Source organism: Hyaena hyaena, unplaced genomic scaffold, assembly GCF_003009895.1.
Source record: "Hyaena hyaena isolate Hyena2069 unplaced genomic scaffold, ASM300989v1 scaffold_28, whole genome shotgun sequence".
Classification (NCBI taxonomy): domain Eukaryota; kingdom Metazoa; phylum Chordata; class Mammalia; order Carnivora; family Hyaenidae; genus Hyaena; species Hyaena hyaena.
The window spans coordinates 1,235,914-1,259,869 of NW_024080660.1; the positions used below are offsets into that span (position 1 = coordinate 1,235,914).

Here is a 23,956-nt window from a genome sequence, read left to right on the forward strand (position 1 = left end):
GTGACCATACGCTTCCTTGAAGAATCACTCAGCCGCGTCTAGAGCAGGGGCTGCAAGTGCACCGAGACCAGAGCCAGGGAGCTCCTCCCTCCTCTGCAGATAGACTGGAACTGAGCCCACCCTGCATGGTTGTCCAGGGGGTCCTCCATCTGAGCTTCCCACCTTCCAGATGGGAGGGCTCCTCTAGCCCCCACTGCCAGCATGAGGCTTTGTGACCATCCCCTCCCACCAGCTGCAGCCCCGCCCCTTCTGGCAGACCCCCGCCGCCAGCAGCTGGGCCCCAAGTCTTCAGGGAACTGGCTGGGGGAAGATAGGGGTCCAGCAGACACTGTCTCTGGCCAGTCCCCCCAGGCGACAGAAGGTGGCCCCATCAGTGCCTATGGGTACACGGTCTCTGTCAGATGGTCCTGCTGAGAGGAGGGGCTTATCTCCCCACAAAACTGTCTGGTCCTCTTCACTCCCACCTCGGCCCTCATCCTTCCACACTCGTTCCTTTTAGGCTTTATTGGAGTAGCCTGGCAGCTAAGTGAGGGCAGGGCTGAGGTGAGGTCCAGCTTGTGGCCCCCGGAGGCAGAACACCTCCTCCCTGTCTCCCCGGGGGTTCTAGACAGACAACCAAGGTGGCTGAGGCTGCAGAACTGAGGCATGTGACACTGGGCGGTGACCCAGCTAAGCGCAGGGTCCACCCTTCTTACCATTTTCCTGCATTTATTTAACAGTTATTGAGCCACTGGCCTGTGCTGAAAAGACCTCAGCTCCAGGGACAGAACTTCGAACAAAGCGGACCTGCTCCTCCTGATTTTGTGAAGCTTAGCCTCTGGCTAGGGTAACAATAAACAGGCCATTATGATCCCTACTGCACTGAGGGGAAAGGCCCGCCATGTTTCTGGGCTAGCCCACAGAGGGTCGGTGGGGGGGAGGGTTGTCCAGGGAAAGCTTTCTGCAGGAAGCAAGAGCAAAGCTGAGATTTGAAAGATGACTAGGGAGGGATCTGTGGAGCTGAGGGTTCATGGAGTTTTCCAGAGACAACAGCACACTGAAATCAGAAGTGAGGGTAGCTCCCCCTGGCGGGGCTGGTGGGAGCCATGCAGAAGGGCCAGATTTGGGGGCGGGAGGCTTATAAGCAGAGGCAAGGATTTGCATGGTGTTCTGAGGGCTTTGGGGTGCCTTTAAGGGTTTTAAGCAAGAGAATGAGACCACAGGCTTGGAAGAGAAGAGAGGAGCCACCGAAAAGGCAAAGGAAGAGGCATAAAATGTTGATTAAACAGACCAGGAAAGTCACCGTGGGCATGAAGACAGGTTTGAGAACTACTTAGGAGGGTGAATCTGTTGGGCAAGCTGGGAACCCAGGACAACACCCAGACTTCTGGTTTGAACAAGGGGTGGGTACCACTCAAGGGTATACCAGAGTAGCAACAGGTTATAGGGAAAGGACAGCAAGGTCAAATTTGGACACGATGCACTTTCAGCACAGGAGGACATACATGAGGAGTTGTTGGGGAGAAGGATACAGAGATGTGGAGGTTTAGTCTAGCCGCATGGAATTGGGAATTATCAACACATATGCAGCTGAGGTATGAGCAGCTGACAGCATCCAGGAAGACCTCCCACGTCAGGAGAGGGATCAAGAGCACAGAACCTGAGGGGTCAATGGGCCAGGGGAGCACTCACAGGGAAACTCTGGGTTGAGCACTTGGAAGGTAGGAGGAAATTCAGGAAAGCCATTGGTGGAGATATGTCAGGAAGGAGGGAGAAGTCAATTGTACCTTGTGCTGTCTAGAAATCAAGGAAGATAGGGATAAAAGAGGTCTTTTAAAAAAAAAGGGGGGGGGATCTCCTGGATTGGCAACAAGGTTGTGGAGATATTGGTGAATGTGGGCACAAGGCTGCATGAGGATGAGAAATGGGAACTAGAAATGGAAATGTGGACAAGGAGACAACCCAGGTAAGAAGTTTGCTCTTCAGTAAGGGACTAGATAGATAGATAGATAGATAGATAGATAGATGGATGGATGGATGGATGGACGGACGGACGGACGGACAGATAGATAGACAGACAGACATAGAACATATAGACAGGCAGGCAGACAGGCAGATAGGTGGCAGATAGACAGACAGACAGACAGGTAGGTAGGTAGGTAGGTAGGTAGGTAGGTAGATAGACAGACAGACCTCAGGTAGGTAGATAGGGCAGCAGCAAGGTCATGTTGTTAAGATGGAAACACCTTGAATGTGTTACCTACAGATGGAGGGAGCAGGGAGAGAGGGGAGGCCAGGAGACTGGCTGGGGTAGAATCTGAAAAGCTGGCTGGAGAAGATACCAGTCTTCCACTGGGTCAGGAGGAAAGGAGGAGAGCAAGAGACAGAAGCACTGGCAGGCTTCTCAGTTCGGTAACAGGAGCTGAGGGAGGGACCTTCTGGTGGCCTCTGTGTCTCCGTGGAGGAGGACAGCAGGCTGTGGAGGGAAGGCGCAGGGGAAGCTACTGGTGTTGAGGTTTGAGGAGCGGAGAGCTGAAAGAGTCTGGGACCTCACACCTGCAGCCAGTGGGAGTCTCCCTGCCCTGTGTACTTGTCGTCTGAGGCCCACCCGAGGAGCCCGAGGAGCCCACCTAGGGACCTGCCAGGAGACTGCGGGGTGGCCCAAAGGGCACCAGAGCCACGGCCGGTGCTGGGCAAGCTCAGTGAAGGAGTGGCGAGGAAAGAGTATCCAGCAAAAGGCACCGCTGGGACTTGGTGGGCCTAACTCTGCGTCCCACTGGCTGTGTGACCACAGGCACGCCACATCACCTCTCTGTGCCTCTACTGCCACATACTTAAATCCCCTGAAACACTTAAAAACCCTGCCTTGTGAGGGTGCAAGGAGAATAAAATGAATACTGTGTGGAAGTGCTTTGCACACAGGACATAAAACACACCATGGCACGGGACAGTGTCTGGTGCCGGCACACAGGAGGTACTTGGTAAGCAGTAGCCACTGTTATTCATTACTACTTGGTGTGGGTAAGAGGAGCTGTGGAAACTGCAGATCTTTGACACCCAGGGGCACAAATACATAAGGGACCCGAGGTCTGTGTCAGTGGTGGATTCTGGCCAGAGAGACACGGTCATAGCTTCAAAGAAGGTTGGGTGTGGTATGACCTGGGATGTGGGGCCATTGCTTCTAAGGCCGCCAGTCCTTCCTGCGGCTATGGGGCCCCGGTCAGTGGAACTGGCCATGGGCTTCTAGGAGAACCCACGTTCTCCATGATGGGCCCCTCTTTGCTGCCCGCAAGATAACTGTCCAGGCGGCCCCTCTGTTCTCCTGGGCCCAGGCTCCCAAGCCCGTGAGCGGGGCTCCTGGGAAATGGAATTGGGAAGAGGGATGAGTGAGTTTAGGAGAAGTTTCCAAAAAAGGAGACAAGCAGGGGCCAGGTGCCAATGTCATAGGCCTGGAGACTTTAATGTCCTGCTGGTGGGAGTGGCCTTATGCCAGACAGACACTGGCACTGCCTGGGCCTGTTTGAATGACATTAGAAGTTCCATCCAACCATGCCTCTTGCTGGTGAGGAGAAGGGTCTGTCAATCTACTTCTTCCTGACTTTGCCTGGTGGTTCCTGACCACCCCACCCAGCCCATCCATTTAGCTACTGAGAGAGAGAGGGGCTGCCGCGGCGGCCAAACCCTCTCTGCCCCAGCCACCCCTCCCTCACAGTTGGTCACGCTAGCTCTACGCCCATGCTGCCGCTGTGCGGGCCTTCACATCCTGGGGGGGAGCAGGGTCTCCTGGGAGCCCTGATGCTGGTCGAGGCTACCCAGCGAGGACCTGAGGCTCAAGCGTCCCTGGGCACTGGCCATGCCCTCTGGGGATCCTTGACTTTTCAGTAGCTCTGTTGCTGCCACCTCCACGTCCTCTGGTTCCATCTGGCAGGCATCTGCCAGGGCCTGGCCTGTCACCATGACAAAGTCAGCATCGGCCGCCAAGGTGTCCAGGCCTCCTCGAACCAGAGCCTGCAGGGAAGAGAGAAGGCTGGGTGCAGTCTCCGGGGGAGGCGCCTCGGGGGTCTGCCTCCATTAGCCCTACCCTCTCTCTACCCCAGGACGTCACAGGGCGACTCCTGAATGCAGCCCACAGCGCCATCCCAGCCCCCACCTCACCTCCTGAATCAGCCGGGCCGTAGCTGGAGTCTGGCACCTGGAACTATTCTCCTTGGTCCTACCGCTGTGGGGTGCATCCTCAGGCCCTGGGGTGGGGTCCCTCCTCTCTTCAGGCAGGGGAGGCTCTGCCCTGGCATGCTGTTCCAAACGCACGAAGACTGCAATAGGGCTGCTGGAGGCTGCTGGGATCCAGCAGAACTCCAGCCCTAGGGAGCCTTGGCCAAGACTTACAGAAAAGGGAGGACCAGGAGTCTGGTCCTGTCTGTTATTAATGGACAAATTACCACCACCACCCCCTTCCTCTGTATAGGGTTTCTTTCCCGGCCTGAGCCTCATTACCTGGCAGGGGGTAGGAGATGCCCGGGCCCTGGGCCCTTCTATCTGGGTCAGCTGTCCTTTTAGCTTTTCCACACAGGATTTGCTGTGGGCTCCTGTGGGCAAGGCAGGGCAAAGGCTAGAGGGGCCCCAAGTCAGCAGAGCTCCACCCGGCCACACATCCAAACTCTGAGAGCTCTCGGACACCCTTGGGGCCATGGACGGCATGTTAGAGGGTGGACGTGTGTTGAGACCCAACCAACGCCAGGCCGGGCAGGGTGGGCCCTGTGTTGCCCTCGTACTTGCCCTGGTCGTTGTGCTTGTGGGTTTGGGAGGAGGAATCAGGGCCATAGTTTGACCAGCTCTGGTCAAGCTGTTCCTCAGTGAGTCCATGTGTGTTTGCCTGTAGCAGTGTGTGTGTGTGTGTGTGTGTGTGCGCGCGCGTGCGCGCACACACATGCTCTAGGGAGCATAGCAAGTGTCCTCATCTCCCTTGAACTCCAGCATCCTCAGGGCTCTTGCTGTCACACACAGCAGTACAGGCCCTGCTGGGAGATTGCCAGGCCATCTGCTGAAGGGCCTTGGCGCCAAGAGGTCAGTGGCTCAGGGGCTATGGGTTTCCATGCATGCGCCCTTCCCCCTCACTGTCACCTAGATGGCACCCTTGTCCTCTGCCCGGCTCAGGAGCTGGCCCTGACAGCCCTTCCATCCCAGGCCCAGCTGGATCCCACTGCAGCAGGCTCCCAAGCCAGCCCTCCCAGCCAGGTTCCCCAAGTGTGAGGAGAGAGCCAGGCTCCCAAGGCCTCCCTGGGAGAAGGCTCAGCTTCTAGCATGCCCAGAAAAGACTGACCCAGGACCCTTTGGGGTTGGCCAAAGACTCCCCCTCGGGCAGCAGGCGGCTCTGTCTCTCCAGGGAACTCCCTCTCATAGCGGAAGCTGAAATGGAAACAAGCTGGTGAAATAGAAGCAAGGCAGGCTGCTGGTTCTCCCGCCATCCTGGCCCTCTATGGCCCCGAACATCCTTTTCTCTCAGGATCTGGACCCATGGTTGTGTGTAGCCTGGACTCCGGGGCTGGTGCCCCCACTGCTCTGTGCCCAGCCAGTCCTGGGCCTCTAAGAGAAATAAGCCAAATACATCCCCCCACTCATCTCCTTTGCCCTTCCCTCTACCCTTCCCTCTACCCTTTCCACGTTCTGTTCATCTCCCGAGGCTCAGCCCCAGCCTCACAACCTCCAGGGTGCTGGTTCTCAACCCTGGGGGTACACTGGATCACCCGGGGAGCTCTGAAAACTGGCAGTGGCAGTGTCCCGTGTCCGTGCCCAGAGTCTGCAGTGGGGCCCAGGCCCTGTAACTGTGAAACCTCCTTGGTGTTTCTAATGCTCAACGGAGGCCGGGAAACATTGCTTAGCTCAGTTGTAGGCCTTTCTAGCCCATGGTGATCAATACGCCTGCATTCTTAGGACACCTGCTCTTTGTGATTATTTGGTCATAGTCACGTCCAGTGACACTCACCTCCCCCCAAGAAGAGGACAATCCTTTCAGGGCAGGACCCAGGTCTGGCGCTTCTGTATTCCCAGAACACCTAACACCATGGTGACCCAAGGCACAGGTGCCCTTCAAGGATTGAGGGCTGAATTCAGTGGGTCTCTGAATCGATCCACTGAATGGAGGATGTAGGCAGCCCTGGCCATGGGAAATAGCTGCTCACCAGGCTCTTGCCCTGTCCTACCCATTCCTGAGGGTGTGCAACTCAGCCATTCCAGGTCTAGGAGACCTCTCCTCACCTGCCCTCCTATCTAGAAGAGAAGGTCTGCTTGTGATTTCTGAGAAGCTCCCCACTTCATCCTGCTGTTTTTCATGATACTTACGTAATCACAAATTATATCTAGTCTACAGCTCAAGGTAAAAGAGAGGGGGCCCACACAGCAGTGAGATCTTCCTGGAACCCGAATCCAACAATTAAACTTTAACCTCCCACAGCTGTAGTAAGCTCTTTTCCTAATCTAATATGTTCAGTAGGTCTCAGCATCTAGACTTGCTATACAGGATGGAATAAAAGAACCACGCACATTTGTGCCAATGCTGACATGAGGTTGCCCTCTGCTGGCAGAAAGAGTCTCTGCAGTCCAGGCCTGCCTCTTGCATTACGGTGGACGTTGGATCCCAAAGGACACAAAGGCAAGCAAAGGACAAACTATACATTTCAGGGAGCCCTCTCTCCAGAAAAGCCTGGAACCCACTGACCATGTCTTCCCAGTCCTACCCCCGGTAACCACATCCAAAGCTGGCAGTTGCTGCCACTACCTGGAAAACACCTGGCTGTTGCTATGGTTGCTGTTGTCATAGGCAACATTGGCATTGGCATTGTTGGTATTGGCATGAGCAAGAGGGTTGGTGCGTGGATCTTGAGGGAAATCCTCCAAGAAGACGGGTGATTCCAGCTCTTCCATCTCTATCTCAGCAAACTGGAGGGGTCTCTGGTTGGCCATGACAGGGGGCAGGGAGTTGGTCCTTTCCATGAAGTTGTCCACCTGGCCAAACAGGCCTCCGGTCCTCTAGGGTCAAGAAGGAGAGCATAAGGGCTGAGAACAGCGACTGGGGGATGAGAGCTGAGGGGGCAGGGGGGCTGCCATACTGGGACGACGTGCTGGGAACAAATGATGGTATTGGAAGACAAATCCTATAGGGCCAGAGGAAAATGGACTGGGCTATAAGGCCAGAGAAGAAACCACCTCCTTGCAGAGAGTTCTCCATTCAGTGGGGTAGACAGGACACATCTAAGGATACATAGGAGACACAGATATCCAGATAGGGAAATACAGTGTCGTGGAAAGAGCACTGGATTGGGAGTCTGGAGAACTGGTTTTAGTCCCACCTCTAAAACGAACTAACTTGCTAAAGTGATACTGGATATCTCTTGTAATCTCTTTGGGTCACCATTTCCTCATGAATAACCCAGAAGGTTTTAACTAGGTGGTCATTAAGGACCTTTCAGTTCTAGAGTGTCATAAAAACACTAGACAGAGCTAAGGATTGAGGACCAGTGGAACGGGAAGCACGTGGTACATTTGATAATGAAAGCACTCTAAGAGGTGAATGCTGACTGGTGGTTGTGGGGAGGTGAGGAAAGGAGTGAGGCTTGGTAGAGGAAAGGAAGAAAGTATGTGCTATATATGACAACTCCAAGATGTTGGGTCATTGATTTTGAGTCCCAAGAGATGTGGGCTGTGGGTGTCTTCAGTTTCTAAATTCTCCTCCTATGTGACTAGACTTATTGCCCTCATTTCTATGGGATGTTGCTCTTCCCTATGCCTGGAACATAGGGGGTGTTCCAGCCTTCACTCACCCGGAATATCCCTTCCTCCATGGCGGCCTCCACCATGGCTCTCTCCAGCTCCTCTTCAGCTGTCAGGTCTCCTGAGATGGTGCGCCGGATCTCTGGGGCTGCCTCTTCCTCAATGGTCCGCAATCCGGCCTGGGGACAGAAGCTCAGTGACCCCTCCAGTCCAGTGGGGGAGACCAGACTTCTTCCCATGGCCTTGCTCATTTCTTAGCCCCAGCTTCAGCCCCACCCTCTCCTGGACATTCAATGTCCCAGGGCTCCATGAGGCCATTAGGTGTTGCTCTGACTTGTGGAATGGCCCAACCTCATGGGTGATTTTGCACCCTCTCCAGCTTCCAGCGGGAAAAATCTTTAAACTCAGTACAGTCTCTTTTTATTGAACATGCCATTAATTTTAAGGTGATTAAAGCCATAGGACAAAATCAAGATTGGCGTCATACAATAGCTTGGAGTGAGAACACGGCATCATTTCTGTGACATTCCTGTACAATATATGTGTCCCTAAATCTATCAGGAAGAAACATCACCTGAACTCAAACTGAAGGATATTCTGGTAATCTTCAAAAGTGTGAAGGTCATGTCAAGGAAAGACCAAGGAACTATTCTGGCTGGAAGAGTCCAAAGAGATATAACAACTAAATGCTATGTGTGATTCTGGATTGGATCCTTTTACAATAAAGGACATTCTTGGGACAGCTGGTGACATTTGCATGGGGCCTCAGGATTTGATGGTGATAATGTCTCAATTTTAATTTCCTGATTTTGGCGGTTGCATTGTGGTTGTGTAGGAGAACGCCCTTATTTGCAGGAAATACATATGAGAATGTTCTGGGTTGATGAAACATCATGTTGGGAATTACACTTAAAACGGTTCAGAAAAAAAGGCATTTGTAGTATGATGCAACTTTGAAAATCATGAGATTGTTTTAAAGTAAAAATTGCAATTGAAATGAATTTTTGAGCACACAGCCCAAATGGATGTATATTTTTGAATTTGTAAATTGTGTGCATTATAATTAACACCAAAAACCAGAAATAAAAAAAACAGATGAAACAAAATTTCTCTGTGTACCAAAGGACCACTTTAAGCACTCAAATCTCTCTTCTGAACAAATACAGTTTCCTTTGGTTCTGTCATCCAGAGATGGAGGAACTCCTGCCTGGCTCTTCTCCTCACTCACCCTGGCACCCTCCTCCCCTCTGTGCCTCCGTCACTGGCCTTTAAGGACATGGAGCCTGAAGACCTGGCTTAGTGGAGTCCCTTTGAGTTCAGGTTGGACTTACCTGGATCTGTATAGTGTCCTTCTTGGGCCGATACCCATAATACTCTTCCTGGCGCTTCATAAACTTCCGGAAGTGCTCCTGGATGAGAAACGTGGCATAGAACTTCCCTACAGTCACCTCATCATCTGCAGAAGAGCCAAAAGGGATGTCCTGAAGGTGGGAAGGAATCTGAACTGGGTTCAGAGTGGGAGCCAGGTGTAGCCAGGACTGGGTGGTTTAGGACCCTCCTCTCCTTGCTGACTTGGCCAGTGGGCAGTTCCACTCTAAGGTTGGTGTCTGCCCTGATTACTACCATGAGGTCTCTCTAAGGTATTTATGAAGGTTCTGGGCCATTCCCACAAGGCTTCATGGAGAAGTCCCTTGTCCCCTTTCCTCAGCTGCCTCTGGACTCTGATCTCCCAAAGCAGCACCCACCTCCTATTGGAGGAATGACCTGGTCCAGAAGTTTCATGCTGGTTCTCTTCCAGATCTTCTTGATGATGGCCCTCAGCTCCTCATTGGCCTGCTCAAAGTTACCTGTGGGCAAGGGACAGGCAGGGGCGGCACTAAAGTCATGCAGCCCAAGTCAACTGCACTTGACAAAGCCACCTAAACTTCTCAGAACACCTCACTCAACAAATGTTGGCTGAGATTTTGTCTATTTGGTGGGTTTTGGCAGGTGCCGTGCTGAGCAGTGGCAATGGGGGGAAGGCATCACCATCCCCCAGGGGCAGCACAATCCTTGAATCATGTATTCACACCCCGCAAGCCTTGGCTTCCAGTGTTCAGAGTGGCTTCCCCTGAAGCCTGTCTGTCATCTCCTGGTCTTCTCCCTTTCCCTTCAAAAGGCTTTACATCTCCATGCCCTATGGACTATTCCAAGGATGCTCAGGCAGATTTTCTGCTGCCCTAACTTGGTTTCTCTCACTCTTGGTCTTTGTCTCCTTGCCCTCCCCCAAAAAATCTTCCCTTGTGACTGTCTCAGATGCCTGCAGTGGTTCTGATTGGCTCTGATATAGCCGAGTCCTAAGTGAGGGCTCAGGAACAAAACGGAGCCCCCACCCTAACTCCTTTCCCTGCTCCCAAGACGTCTGCCTTCCTGGCAGGGGGGCACCTGCGAGGGTTAGTAGAGCTGAGTGTGGACTGCATGCTCATGCTACCCGAGGAGTTCCTCTGCTCCCACCCAGAGCCAAACTGCAAGTGCCCCCCACCCCTGCACGAACACTGCCATTTTCCTGGTCCCATTCAGACATAGCTGTGTGGGAGCAGATCCTTAGTGACCTTTTCCCTGTAGAGAATTTTTGAGCTCTCTCTAAGTCCTGAGAGGCACGGTCTGGGGTCCTTCTGCTTTTCCTCATAGCTCTTGTTTCCGACCTTTAGCTCTGAGAATCTGGCAGAATCTGTACCAGTAAACTCATCCTCTGAGAAGGGAAGGGACTACATGCCAGAAAGTTCTCACCTTCTGTCTTGATCTTGAGTGCTGTGCGGACCAGGGCGAAGAGAGTGGCATTGAAGGTGACTGTGCCATCGCTGTTCAAGGGCATGTTCATGCCCACCAGCCGCTGTGAGGGGAGGGGCAGTGGCTGGCTGCTGAGCTGGGACCAGGCCAAGCTTGACATGTCATCTTGGCCTGGTCTGTGGAGTGGGAGGGGAGGGGACATGAAGGCTGGGCTGCAGGTCATTTGGGACGCCCTTCGCGAGGGGATGGAAAGATGAGTTGGGAGGCACTGTTGAGACTTTAGGTGCTCAGGGAGGGACTTGCGGACCCAAGAGATGACTGCTCTAAAATGACTCATCCAATCAGGCCCTCATCAGCTTCCCTGCCCCTTGGTACCTGAGCCTCTTCCTCTCCCAGGGAGCACCCATTCCTGGCTGCACTAGTTACCTTACATGCTACCCGGTGTGGGCAGAACTTCCCAAAGCCCAGAGGGGGCTGGATCCGTCTCAGCAGGGTCACCACATCAAGGTGTTTGATTCTGCCCCTGCAGGAGAACACAGAGACTTGTACACCAGGCGGCTCCACCCACAACCTCCTCCCTGCTCAGAGAACAGCCAAGGGGAAGGGAGCTGGGTGACAGGGGAGTGCTTCCTGTTTTCTGAGAATGTTTAGCAAGTAGAAGCTGAGCTCCCTCTTTAAAGAAGAAACAGTGTTTGGGTTCACTATTGCCCACCACCAGAAATGGGCTGTCTTTTTTTTGGGCAGATGTCCTTTTGAGACCAGAATTCCCTCAGATGTGGGATCTCCAGACCTGGAATCTGGACCTCATTTTCCCCATGGCAGAGTCTTCCTTGGGTTCTGTTTGAGCTGACTGGAGGGCTCTTGGGTTATATTAATAGACGTAGAGGGTATGGACCACTGGAGGTGAAAGCTTACTTCCAGAGACTGGTAGAGAGCTGGAGTCGGGTGTCATAGGTTATCATAAGGATTAAACAAGATAATGCATGTAGAAGTTAGCACAGTGCATGACACCTGGGAAATACTCATCAAATATGAGCTTATTACTTTTTTAGAAAGAACATAAAGCAGAAATGCTCCCCAGGCTTTAACAGACACACAAATGCCCTGAGGATCAGGTTAATAAGCAATGAAGATTCTGATTCAATCAGTCAGGGTGAGGCTCCTGGCTTTGCATTTTCATCAAGCTAGGATGCAGTAGACAAAAACTAAGACTAGCCAGGACCCAGAGCTACTCAGGTACTGAGTTCCCTGCTCCTAGATGTGTCCAAACAGATGCCGAATGACCATTTCCCAACAAAGTCAAGGGGTTTTCTGTCCTGAGAGGCTGTGGGATCCCTTCCAACTCTAAGAAACTCCAATTTTCTGATCTGGGACCTCAGATAATGAGGAGAGAAGTCCACTCATTCTTTTTAAACTGGAGAGTGACTCCCTATAGGACATGAGAACAGGGGCTAGGATGGAGGGGTGGACAGTTAAGGGAGGGGCCTGCACAGAGTTTACAGACTGGACTCACTTTGCCTCCGGGTCATACTCTGCCCAAATGGCTTTGAACTCATCCAGGTGATGTGGGCCCAGGATAGACCAGTCCCGGGTGAGATAGTCAAAGTTGTCCATGATGACAGCTACAAACAGGTTGATGATCTGCAAGAGGGGAACCAAGGGCTGCCACCATGGGGAAGCAGGGGATAATGGGGTAGGGTTGGGGGCTGCGAGGTGTCCACTGGGGAAGGGGGCAGAGCTCCTTCCTACTTGGGCCCTTCACTGCAGTCCTTCTAGATGACCTACAATCCCACACACCAGCGAGCTGTGTCACGCCTCTGCGCTCCTGCATGGACAGTGTGCTCTGCTGGGGTCTTGGCGCCGATCCTTTAAAACTCAGCTCAGGCTCCTCCATCTCAGCCTCGTGCCCTCACCCCAGAGAGATGACCTCCCTCCTCTGTGCCCTCACTGGACCGTGCCCCCTGAACGCTCTTGCCTTTGATCTGCAAGGTTTGCTCACACATGGATTCTTCCAGGTACCCAAGGAGCTTCTCCGGGGCCACACTGGGTCTTACCGGGTTTCTACCCTCTGCACTGAGCCCAGGGACACACAGATGCTCACACCACTGTTTTGACCGGATACTGGACTCTTTGCCTTCTGAACAGAGAACAGCCCTCGAATCTTCAAGCAGTCTGTGCTCCGTTTTTAACCCCGTTTGGGACCTCTTCTGGGACCTTATTTCCAGAACCCTAGCCTCCTCACAGTGGGGCAACTTTCTCTTCAGAGGAATAGGGAAGGGCAAATGGCTTTACTGGGAGCCACTGTTAATTTAGGACAGAGCCCCACTAAATCCTTTCGATGACAAGGGGCGCCTGGGTGGCTTAGTTGGTTAAGCGTCCGACTTTCGCTCAGGTCATGATCTCGCGGTTTGTGGGTTTGAGCCCCGCGTCGGGCTCTGTGCTGACTGCCAGCTCGGAGCCTGGAGCCTGTTTCAGTCTGTGGCTCCCTCTCTCTCTGACCCTCCCCTGCTCACGCTGTCTCTCTCTCTCTCTCCTAGAAATAAATAAAAATAAAAAACAAAAATCCTTTTGATGAAGAATTCCTAACCAAAAAAGGTAAAACCTTTTAGCAACCACTCAGGAAATGAAGCCACCCTTAGGATGACTAGAACCAGAGCAACTTGACCAGAGCCTCCTGCCTCCTGTGCCCATGCAGACAAATCAAGGGACAGGAGCTGCTGGGGAAGGGGCAGGCAGATCCCTTGTGAAAGTACACCCCCACCCTGCCATCTCACCAGGAAGGCACAGAGCATGTAGAAGCTGATGAAGTAGTAGTAGGCAAAGTTGGTGCCACACGTATACTCCTCGCCTGGGGCAAAATCCGATTCGGGGTCACACAACTTGCCGTAGCTGCAGGCCAACAGGATTTCCTGCCACGCCTCACCCGTCGCGCACCTGCAAGAAATGGGTCCTGCTGGCCTGTCCGCTCTTTTTATTTATGTTTATTTTTGAGAGAGACAGAGAGTGAGCAGGGGAGGGGCAGAGAGAGAGGGAGACACAGAATCCGAAGCAGGCTCCACGCTCTGAGCTGTCAGCACAGAGCCTGATGCGGGGCTTGAACTCACAAACGGTGAGATCATGACCTGAGCCGAAGTGGGACACTTAACCGACTGAGCCACCCAGGCGCCCCGATGAGTGGCCCCTTCAGGAGGCCATCAGCCTGGTGGGAGCAGGGTGTGGGCAGGCAAGCAGACTGAGGCTGCTCCCCCAATCCAAAGGAGGCCTCGGTTCACCAAGTAGCTCTGCGTGAAGCGGGCCTCAGTTTCCCTTCTGTGCCGCGGCCCCTCTACTCTACCCTTAAGGAGTACTACGAGTAGGAGATGAACTAAAAAGAAAAGGGGCAAAATCAATCCATGATTCAAGTCCACAGTAGGGGGCCACATGGGAGAGCACTGTGCTGACCAAGGTGAGGCAGGGTCACACACAGGTCACGGGGGCCCCACTGCTCCCCTGAAGGGACATGTGACCTCTGTCTCCTGCTTCAGCGGGATGAGATCAGGGGACTACGCCCTACTCCACTTAGACCAGCTACATCATTTTCGGGGCACGGTGCAAAATGAAGACGTGGGGCCACTTGTTCAAAACTGATTTAAAAAACGGCATTGGGTGGTCACAGTGAGCGCAGCTGACTTCTAAAAGCGATTGAACATTTCAAAACAGGGACAGGAGAGACTTAGCTCTTCTTCTTTTTTTCTTTTAAGTTTTTAAAAAGTTTATTTAATTTGACAGAGAGAGAGAGTGAGCATGAGCAGGGGGGGAGCAGAGAGTGAATCCCAAGCAGGCTCAGTGCTTTGGCACAGAGTCCCACATGGGGCTTGATCTCATGACCTGAGACCATGACCTGAGCATGAACTCAAGTGTCAGAGGCTTAACCGACTGAGACACCCAGGCGCCCTGGGCTTTAGCTCCTCTGAGTTCAGGGTGTGGCTGCTTAGGGCAAAGGGTCAGGAAGCCGGCCCTGCCTCTCGTGTGTAGAGCAAAGCAAAGGCCAAGGTCAGGGGCTGGGGACAAGGTGGGCAGAGGGAGACTGGTACCTGAAGAGCAGTAGCACAGCTTGTGGAAAGGTCTGGAAGTTGTTGTTCCGGTTTATCTGGGTCCCGTCCACCATGGCGATTTTACCAAACATCTACAAATCACAAAGGGCTCCAACCTTGGGAACTTGATCATAGTCTCCCCTCAGCTCAGACCCCACTGTCCTCTCCCACCTGACCTACTTTCCCCCCTCACGCCTACCTCCACCAAATCCCCTTCACTTTGGGTCATAGCACACCCGAGGCCAAATCAATTAGATTATTTTCCAGGTTGGGTGAAGTTCTTCCGATCAAGCCAAAGGAAAGCCCAAGCGTGGACCGGTTTTTCCAACAGCAAGCCAACTTAGGGACTCAGTGTGGGGAATGGGGGGAGAGGGCTTGCTGGAGGGTAGACCGAGACCACCTGAAGCTCTTATCAGGGCCTGGGAGACACAGAGTGGTCCCTGCTGTTCACCGGCATGCCAAGGCTCCTCCTGGATGGCGCCCGCCTGACTAGCACTGCAGCCATCGGGTACCAGGTGCACAGCCTCTTCTCTCAGATTCGCAGCTACACCCCTGGTGGCCAGGATGGAAGAGGCATCCAGCCTCCATGCTAATTGGGCCTCTCTGGGGTCCACTGATGCCCCCTCGCACTTGGCCAAGATCCCTCCTTAGGCCTGGGCCCACCTGCCTCTCACCTGCATGCCGATGACAGCGTAGATGAAGAAGAGCATGACGATGAGCAGGGCCACATACGGCAGGGCCTGGGGGTGAGGAGGGAGGATCAGGGCACAAGTTCCCTCACAGAGCTCACTGCAGACCCTGTGGGTACCCCAGGGCTCTCCCCTGGGCTGCACGGATGTCCCCTCACAGCCTCTCCAGGTCCCTGCAGTGACCACGGCCCCCGCACAGACCTGGCCTGGCCCCCCCATCGCCCCCGCCCCCAGTCAGGCAGGGGCGGGGCGTGCCCACCTGGAAGGACTTGATGAACGTCCACAGCAGAGTGCGTACTCCCTCTGCGCGGCTCAGCAGCTTGATCAGCCTCATGACCCGGAACAGGCGAAAGAAGGCGCTGGAGATGCGGGCACTCTCGTCTGGGTCCTGCGGGCCAGCAGCCCCAGAGGTCAGTCTGGAGGTGGCACCTCAGAGGGGTGGTAAAGGGCAGGCGGGGGAAGGAGGGGCAATGTGTATCTGCTGGGGTGACTTCCATGGTGGGGAGCGGCTCCACCCCCGCCTCACGGCCCCTGCTGTGAACCACCGCTGGACCTTCCCTAGGCTTAAGGCTTTGGGACTTGTTTAGCCAAAAGGAGGGAGATGGGCCAAGCAGAGCGGTAAGCCCATTCTCAGGAGGGGCAACAGGGAGGTGAGGCTGCGGCCAGGCCCACTGCCTGTCCCTCTGGAGCCTCCTACCTCATCTCACCTTCTCCTCAAGCTGCCATGGAGCAGAGGACCCTTTCAGTGCAGTTTCCCTAAAGCTTGGCTGCTCTGTCACCATCAGACAACATTGCCACCCCGCTCAGCACACGGCTGTCCTAAGCCAGGCAAGCCTAGCCTTAGACACCCGGATAACTCTGGAAGGGGAGAGCCCTGCCAGGCTTCCTGTGTCCCCAGAGACCTTGTGCCAGCGAACTGTCACTAAGGTCCTGTGCCAGCTAGCAGTCACAGTCCTCTCTGGATGTTCCCATCTGGACAGAGGGAGCCAGAAGGACCCTTTGCCCCATTTCCCGGGGCTCTGAGAAAGCCACTGCATCCATGCACATTCTACCGCAGAGCCCCCGCCCCCCCGGCCCTAACCCGATCCCTCTAGGGCGCCTGCTCTAGGGAAGGAAACCCTCGGTGCTGGATCCACCCCATGCAATCCAGGGCCAGGCCTGAGCATGCAAGCTGCGGGGCAGAGAGCTGGCGGGCGTGCCGGGCAGGCTCATGCAGCCTGGAATTACAACGTTCCCGCAGCCTCCGCCCAGGCAATACAGTCCCCCGCTGGAGGCCAGGAAAGTCTGTGGAGAGAAGAGACGAGGGGAGGGGAAGGGAAGGAGAGAGAGAGGAGGAGGGACACAGTGGGAGGGGGGAGGTGAGGAGAGGTTGTCAGAAAGGACACACAGAAGAGTTAAAGAGAGAAAAGACAGAGCGGCAGGGGAGGAAGACCCCAAGAGATTGCCGATCAGGGGTGGGGGTGGGTGGGGGTGAGGATGAAGCTGTGGGAACATTGAGGCAACAGGCTGGAGACAAGGGAGCAAGAAGAGGAGGGAAGACCAGACACGGACAGGTCTCTTCCCATCTCCAGGATGTGCCTATAGCTGACAAGGGGCTGAGGTTCTTCCTGTGTGCCTGGGTTATGTGACGCTGGGGACATCCCTACGGGGACCCACTGGAAATAGCAGCTTGTCACTCTGAGTGGGCTCATGCCCCTGTTTCTCCCCGGGTTCAGCAAGGCTCCCTTGTGCCACTGAGGTCCTTATGGAAGTCCCATCCCCCAGGGGCGAACGCCCTCTGGGGGAGCCTGAGACAACCCTCTCCCCGCCAGACGCCAGACGCTTCTCTGCCCCTGGCCTGGGGGCAGGACAAAGGCTCCCATCGCAGGGGCCAGGGGTTGCATGTGTGAGAGCAGCATTTTTTTCTGTTGACTCTGAGCTTCTCTCTTAGGCCACTTTTCAGGAGAACCCCTTGTTCTGGAGTTGTGGAAAGTCATTGTTATATCTTCCACTTATTTGTGGGTAGACTGGTTCCCAGTACACTGGTCTCCCCACAAGAAATGTTTTCTTGAGCAGCTCTTCCCTGGACCACGGGTTCTCAATCCAGGCTGCACATGGGAATTACATGGAGATCTTAAAATAATATATTTCTTTGCTGGGTCCCCACCCAGACCGTTTAAGTCAGCTTCGAGGGGATGGGCCTGGCTTCAGAGGTTTAAATTGCATCCCATGAGATTCTAATATGCAGCCAAGGTTGACAACCAGTGTTCTAGACCTGTACTACCAATAAATATGGTAGCCACCAGGCACACATGGCTTTCTGAATTACAGTGAAAATTAAATAAAATTAGAAATTCATTTCCTCGGCTGTACTAGCCACATTTCAACTGGCCACTAGACACATAGACACGAATGGCTAGTGGCTACTGGACTGGACAGAACAGAAGATTTCTAGCTTTACAGAAAGTTCTAACAGGCAGTATTGCCCTAGTCTGCTCCCTGGTTTGTGCGTCAAGAATATAAACCGATATTTGAATTTGAGAACACGTTATTGGTACATCTGCTCCTAAAAATCAAATAATGACTGACACCCTCTGGGCCCTCCACCACCAAAGAAACTCTTTTGATTTATCCAGGCTTCCTCTACATAGACCTTGAGAAGTAATTATCTTTGATTTGGCTGTTTATTTTGGCTGTTTGGGGTTCTCTCTTCTAATTTTGCTGGTGAGAAGTACTGCTTTCAAACCATGGGAATCTGGGATGGTATTTCCCAGTGGAAACCCAACATGGATGGAAATCTACAACATCCACCCATCCACCCACCCACGCGCACATGCACATGCACACTGGTTTTGCCCAGGACCTATCATGCCCTTAGTCTGCCCCACCTCCTCAGGATCTGAGAAGAGCTCTGCCATTGTCTTTCTGCACGTGGGGGTGAACAGGGTTCCCAGGATAAGCCCTCCCCCAGATGCCGAGGCAGCAAAGTCCCCCGAAAGTGCTGCTCCTGCCAGGGTGCCAGCCTAAAAGGAATCTCAGGCTGAGGGCTCCTTCCTCACAGGCTCCAGACTTTTCCTCAGCTTCTCTCCCACTCCTCCCTGCCCCTCAGGTGTCTTCAATGCCAGTCCTCTTCCCGACCTCTCTATCCACCATAGGGTTCACCCCCTAGGCTAGCAGAGTCTAGAAGGCTTATCATCAAGGAGCAGGAAGTTCAGAAGGAAGCCTTACACTTGAATGAGGCTCCCAGCTTCGGGGCTAGTCCCCAGCTGGGCACCTCCATGGCCAAAACAGCCACCTCTGAGCAGAATCCCACTATGGCCATGGTTAGGGAGGCTCAGAAAGCTGAGTGCTCTTCTCCACATCCTTCCTGGGATGCTCCTCAGCAGGCACTCTGCCCGGAGGGAAGCCGTCTTTTGATTTCCAGCTCTGATTCTTGGAACTCCTCTTTCTTGTGCCCTGCTCCCTTCTTTCACCCTGCAGTGACCCTCAGTCATTTGCCTCCCCACTCAGCCTGGACCTTTGTCCCACTATTTCTACAGTGCCCTTGCTTGCTCCGAGACGCTCTACCCAATGTGCCAGCCCTCACGACCATATCAGCTGTCTGGTCCCTGTCCCCAAGCATTACTCCAGGGTGAAACTGAGCTCACTTGGCCCACCCCAGACCCCAAGGTTCTTCCTCCAGATGGACTCATCACGCTGGCCATTCAAGAGTCAATTCCTGCACTCATGCCCGCTGTCCTACTCTCACTTTTGGTGGAGGATTCTTCCTGCTGCCTCGGACTCCTGTGGCTGCCCTCTTCCCTCCACCCCCTACCCCTGCTCCCTTGTGTCCTTCATGATTCTTGACACCTCTGCTTACACTCTTACGGTGTTCTGACTCGCGTCCTTTGCCGTCACCCCCAAATTCTAATCCCTTCGTCAACAATCTCTTCTCTCACATGTTGTTTATTTCTCCTCTGCACTCACTCCATCTGTATTCTCCCTTTCCCTCTATTAATCAACATCCACCACTTTCCAGTAACTACCTCTGTCCTACCTGTGGCTTGAACCATCACCTCCATGCATCACGGACCAGCCCATGTTGATGAAGCTGCTACTAGGTGCTAAATGCAGAGTGACACTGGCTCTTCTCCTGCATTTCCAATACTTGCTACCCATTTCCACTCGTGTACCCACCATCCAGACCCACAGCACCAGAACAGAATCATGGTGAGTGCATCACCCCAAGTCCTTCTCTTCAGGAGGTGCTGGGCCACCTTGGAGTCCTTCCTTCCCATGGCCCCAGGACGACACTCACCAAATCCTGTTGCCTCTGAGCTTTACTTTCCCTCTCCTGCCATCTGAGTCTTGACTCTCATTGCTTTATGCCATTTGCTTTACATCCCCTCTTGCTACTATCGACGAACTGCAGCTCTCTTAAATCCAGCTTCTCCCCTGGGACACTGGTCTTAAGCCCTTTCATTTATTCAAACAAAGATTTGTTCCTGTAGATACTTCCTCACTACCAGATATTTGCAAAGCCTGAGGATATGCTCCCACTTTTTTTTGTTTGTTTTTTTTCCAGTTTATTTATTTATTTTGAAAGACAGTGAGCAGTAGAGAGGAAGAGAGAGAGGGTGAGAGAGAATCCCAAGCAGGCTCTGTGCTGTGAGCACAGAGTCCAACGCAGGGCTCAACCTCACAAACCATGAGATCATGACCTGAGCCAAAATCAAGAGTCAGAGGCCCAACCGATAGAGCCATCCAGGTGCTCCTTCTCCCATTTTCAAGGAAACTCTCCTTGGCTTCACATTCTTCTCCAACTTCTATCCTATTTCTCTCTGTAGCAAAATACCTTTTTCACTGTCCCTCCCAGGCCCACTGCAACCAGGCATTCTTCCCCATAATTCCAATGAAACTGCTCCTGCCAAGGTACCCAGGTAGCCACTGGACCCCTCCCCCCATTGCCAAAATCAAGTCAATGCTCAGCTCTCATCTTCCTTGACTTTTCTGTTCTCCTTGATCTCAGAGCATCAATCTCTTCTGATTTGCCTGCCTCAGAAGCCAGTTCTTTCTTAATCTGTTTGTTGGTTCCTCCTCATCTCTCCAGTCACTAAACATGAGAACGTTCTAGGACTCAGCTTCTGGATCCTTCCTCTCTAAATACCTTCTCCCTTCTCAGCAGATCTTGTCCATCCCGACTTTAAATACCATCTTCAAATTTATACCTCCAACCTGCCCTAGCCTCTGAGTTCCAGACTCATAAATGCCAGCCTACTGGGTATCTCCATCCAGATGCCTTGTAAGCATCCTAAATTATCATGTCTAAAACAGAAATCTTGGCTTCTGCCCCACACCTGCTTTTCCAGCAATTTCCACATCTTGGTAAATGGAAGCTCAATTGCTTGGACAAAAATCCTCGTAGTCACCCTCGATTTATTTTTTTCTCTCTCTCTCTCTAAATCAAGGCCATCTGCAAATTCTGTCAGCTCAAGCTCCCAAATAAATGGGATGTGATCAGTTCTCGCCACGTCAGCCCCCTGGTTACCATCACATCTCACCTGGCTATACCACAATATCCTCCTGGCTGCTTTCTCTGGGACAGCCCTGTGCCCCCCACAGCTTGATGTCAACACAGCAGCCAGAGGGATCCTTTAGAACTAAAGTCAGACCAGATTTAAGCCCTCCAAAGGGCTCTCATCTCTCTTAGAATAAAACCCAAGATCATAACCATGGCCTTCAAGGGCCTAAGTGATCTGGCACCTGCTTTCTGTCTCTGACCTCATCTCTACCATTCTCCACTCCAGCTACAAGGGCCTCCTGCTACTCCTCAACCTCAGTGCCTTTGCACTCACTTGTTTCTCTTCCTGCAGCACTCTGTCCTGATACCTGCCTGGCTCACTCTCTTGCTTTGTTCATGTCATCACTCAAATACCACCTTGACACCAACACTTCATTCCCTTCCAATAAGCTTTTACCCTGCTTTATTTTTCTTTACAATACACACTGGACATGCCTGCCATGTTAGAGAATTTTTATTGTCTGTGTGCCTCCCCATTCTCTCGTTTATTGCTCTATCTCTAACATGGGTAGGAGGTACTCGATAAGTATTTGCGGACTAAATAAATAACTTCCTTCCTAACTGGGCTCCCTAATTTTAGTCATCCTTAGCTCTTGCCCCTTGCCTCCAAATTAACTTTTTTAGAAGTACAGCTTTAGTTCTTCATCTGCTTTGTTCCAAGCCCTCCAGTAACTTCCCATTGCCTGCTACATAAAATTCAAGGGCCCCTTGCCACCACTTACCTCTCCAGCCATCCCTCCCCCATACAGTCATGTGCTTCTGCTAAACCAGACCTCTGAGTGCACCCTGAATCTTCTATCATTCATTTCCTACTCTGTGCCTCCCATACAGCAGCTCCGCCTGTGGTGTTTGCTCTTCTCTCTGCTTCCAGTCATCAGCTCCCTTTCCTTCACGACCCACTTTCAGTAAGTACCACCTCCGTGAAGCCTTCCCTGACCACTCCACCCAGAGGAGACCTTTTCCCTTCCACAACAGCTCTTGCCTTGGACAGCCTAGCACATTTATGACAGCCGCCTCGAATCCGAGTTATCTGTCTGTAGGCTGTGACTCCTGTCATTTCCCTTTTTGTAAGTCCCCAGGGTGCCACGCTGCACACACAGTAGGTACCCCACAAATTTCTGTGGACTGCGCAAGAGCTTGCACCCCACCCTAGGGATGGCTCTGTTCGCCTGATACTCACGTCGATTTCACTGAGGATGACATCGATGATGCTGCCAATGACAATCAAGAAGTCAAACACATTCCAGGGGTCTCCAAAATAGCCCTGGGAGGGACAGTGATGGGAGAGCCAGGGGGTTAGCTTTAGCGGGAAGGAGTTTCAGTGGCCAGTAGAAGGTGATGGTCCCTGTCTAAGGTCATGGCAGAATGGCCAAGCCAGGCCAAGGTGGGGTGCATGTGGCTCTACTTCCCACTAGTGCTCCTGTGTGCCCACCCACTTCAATACCCCTCTCCCTTTTGCTCTGTATTTCGCTTCCTCCAGAGCATAAGGTGGTCAGAGAGGAGGGAAAGAATGGTTGAGAACTCAGGATTTGGGATCCTGATCCAGAACTCTTTCATCTTCCCCAGCTTGAAGCCCTGTCCAGAGCCTAACAGTGCAGACCTTTCAGGGCATGGCTGGGCTTGGCTCAGCTTGGCAAAGTGGGAGTTGTGTGGGGACCCAAAGACACAGCAAGATACTCCCCCAGCCCTGGGCCTCCTCTTCAGAAGCTTAAGAGAAGGCAGGGAACATAAGATAGGTTCAACAAAGGGTGCAGGGAAGAGGCAGCCAACATCTACTCTGTCATCAGCCAGTTCTAGTAGCCCGAATATCTTGCAGGCCTTATGCCTTGTGGCTAAAGGTGGAAGTAGGCAAAGGGGTGAGCAGGGTGGGAGCCGAAGTGCTGGATGAAGGAGCTTTCAACAGATCGAGACTAGGGTGGGGTGCATGAGAAGGCCCCTGTCCTGTCAGGCTCCATGTGCTCATCTTGTCCTGTACCCCAGCACTCACCCTGGCCTTGAACGCCATGAGCTTGAGGACCATCTCCAGGGTGAAGATGATGGTGAAGGCCACATTGAGGATGTCTGAGATGTGGTTCATCTCCTCTGACTGGTTGTAGTGCTGTGAAGAGGCACAGGAGTGGGGGCTGGAAGGGCCCAGCTTCCCTACCTTGCAAGTTGCATCCCAGAGCCCCATTCTCTTCCCAGGCGGCTCCCAACCCTCTTCCTCAGACTTTGTGCCCATTTTTTTTTTTTTTAATCTCAAAAAACTAGGCAGCTGTTCTGGCAATCCCCACCAAGTCTAATGGATCCCTCTCTCCCCCAAAGAGGCAGTGAGTGGAGGAGGGAAGGCCCTGCTGAGCAGGCTTATCTACACGTGGGACTTATTTCCAGATCTGTAATAGGACGACCAGGAGGAGGCCCCTAGCAGGGCTCTGTGACAGATTCCATCTAGTCATCTGGGCACAGAACTAGGACAGAAGACCACCGATTCTAGAGCTGGTTTCATCACCAGCTACAGGTGTACAGGTGGGCTGCTGAGTTCACCAGGCTGACGCTATCTGCACGCTGTCCCCTATGATGGTGAGACGGTCAGAGCAATATCCTGGGCCCGTTGACCCAGCACTGTGATCCTCCTTAATTCTGTTTCCTTATAACATTTGTCAGGAACCTCTTACTCTTTTTGGAAAGTTGAGGAACTCCTCCCCAGGAGGAGTTCCATAAAACCTCCCCAGGTAATTCAGAAGGATCTGGTAGCTGCCCCTAACCCACCCTGTCATTGCAAAGGACAGCCCAATTCTGCTGCCCAGCTCAGACTTAAATTTAAGCCATTGCTCATGACCCTCTGTATGACCTGAACCTGCTGGCTCGGTGATTCACTTTCCATGTCCTCATCACCTGGCAATGCGGAGTCCTGTTGTTGGATGTGTCTAGGGTGCCGAGGGCCAGGGAGCCTAGCTGTGCAATTCTATTTATACAGGGCTTAAGGGATCTGATGCTTAATTAAGGTTTGCTAACGATGCTGCTGATTGTGATATTGTCTATAAAGCATGCTCAACTCCTAAGAGACACCTGTTCTGTGAATATTAAATCCATTTTTCTTGAGACTAAAGCCAGCATTCCAACCAACTCAATCATCCAGATTTGCAACAGCAGAAGATAAA

The 23,956-nt window shown here is 52.9% G+C and overlaps 1 protein-coding gene and 1 long non-coding RNA gene across 2 annotated transcripts in view; one reads left to right on the forward strand and one right to left on the reverse strand.

The window, feature by feature from the left end:
• The first annotated feature begins 287 nt into the window (after positions 1-287).
• Positions 288-861, forward strand: LOC120228859. The gene is made up of 2 exons (XR_005527608.1): positions 288-543; positions 720-861. It is a non-coding gene; the product is annotated as an uncharacterized LOC120228859 (long non-coding RNA).
• Positions 862-3,415: 2,554 nt separating this feature from the next.
• CACNA1S (calcium voltage-gated channel subunit alpha1 S) overlaps positions 3,416-23,956 on the reverse strand; it is a 67,825-nt gene continuing 47,284 nt past the window's right edge. The window contains exons 27-44 of the mRNA XM_039227512.1: positions 22,804-22,914; positions 21,997-22,080; positions 16,505-16,561; positions 15,537-15,665; positions 15,263-15,328; positions 14,589-14,680; positions 13,290-13,449; positions 12,029-12,156; positions 10,942-11,038; positions 10,516-10,618; positions 9,492-9,593; positions 9,078-9,202; positions 7,797-7,925; positions 6,755-7,005; positions 5,300-5,385; positions 4,474-4,565; positions 4,135-4,272; positions 3,416-3,987 (exon numbers count right to left, since the gene is read on the reverse strand). Coding sequence (XP_039083443.1) covers positions 3,736-3,987; positions 4,135-4,272; positions 4,474-4,565; positions 5,300-5,385; positions 6,755-7,005; positions 7,797-7,925; positions 9,078-9,202; positions 9,492-9,593; positions 10,516-10,618; positions 10,942-11,038; positions 12,029-12,156; positions 13,290-13,449; positions 14,589-14,680; positions 15,263-15,328; positions 15,537-15,665; positions 16,505-16,561; positions 21,997-22,080; positions 22,804-22,914 — 2,202 coding nt within the window. The 3' untranslated portion in view covers positions 3,416-3,735. The remainder of the gene's footprint in view (positions 3,988-4,134; positions 4,273-4,473; positions 4,566-5,299; positions 5,386-6,754; positions 7,006-7,796; positions 7,926-9,077; positions 9,203-9,491; positions 9,594-10,515; positions 10,619-10,941; positions 11,039-12,028; positions 12,157-13,289; positions 13,450-14,588; positions 14,681-15,262; positions 15,329-15,536; positions 15,666-16,504; positions 16,562-21,996; positions 22,081-22,803; positions 22,915-23,956) is intronic.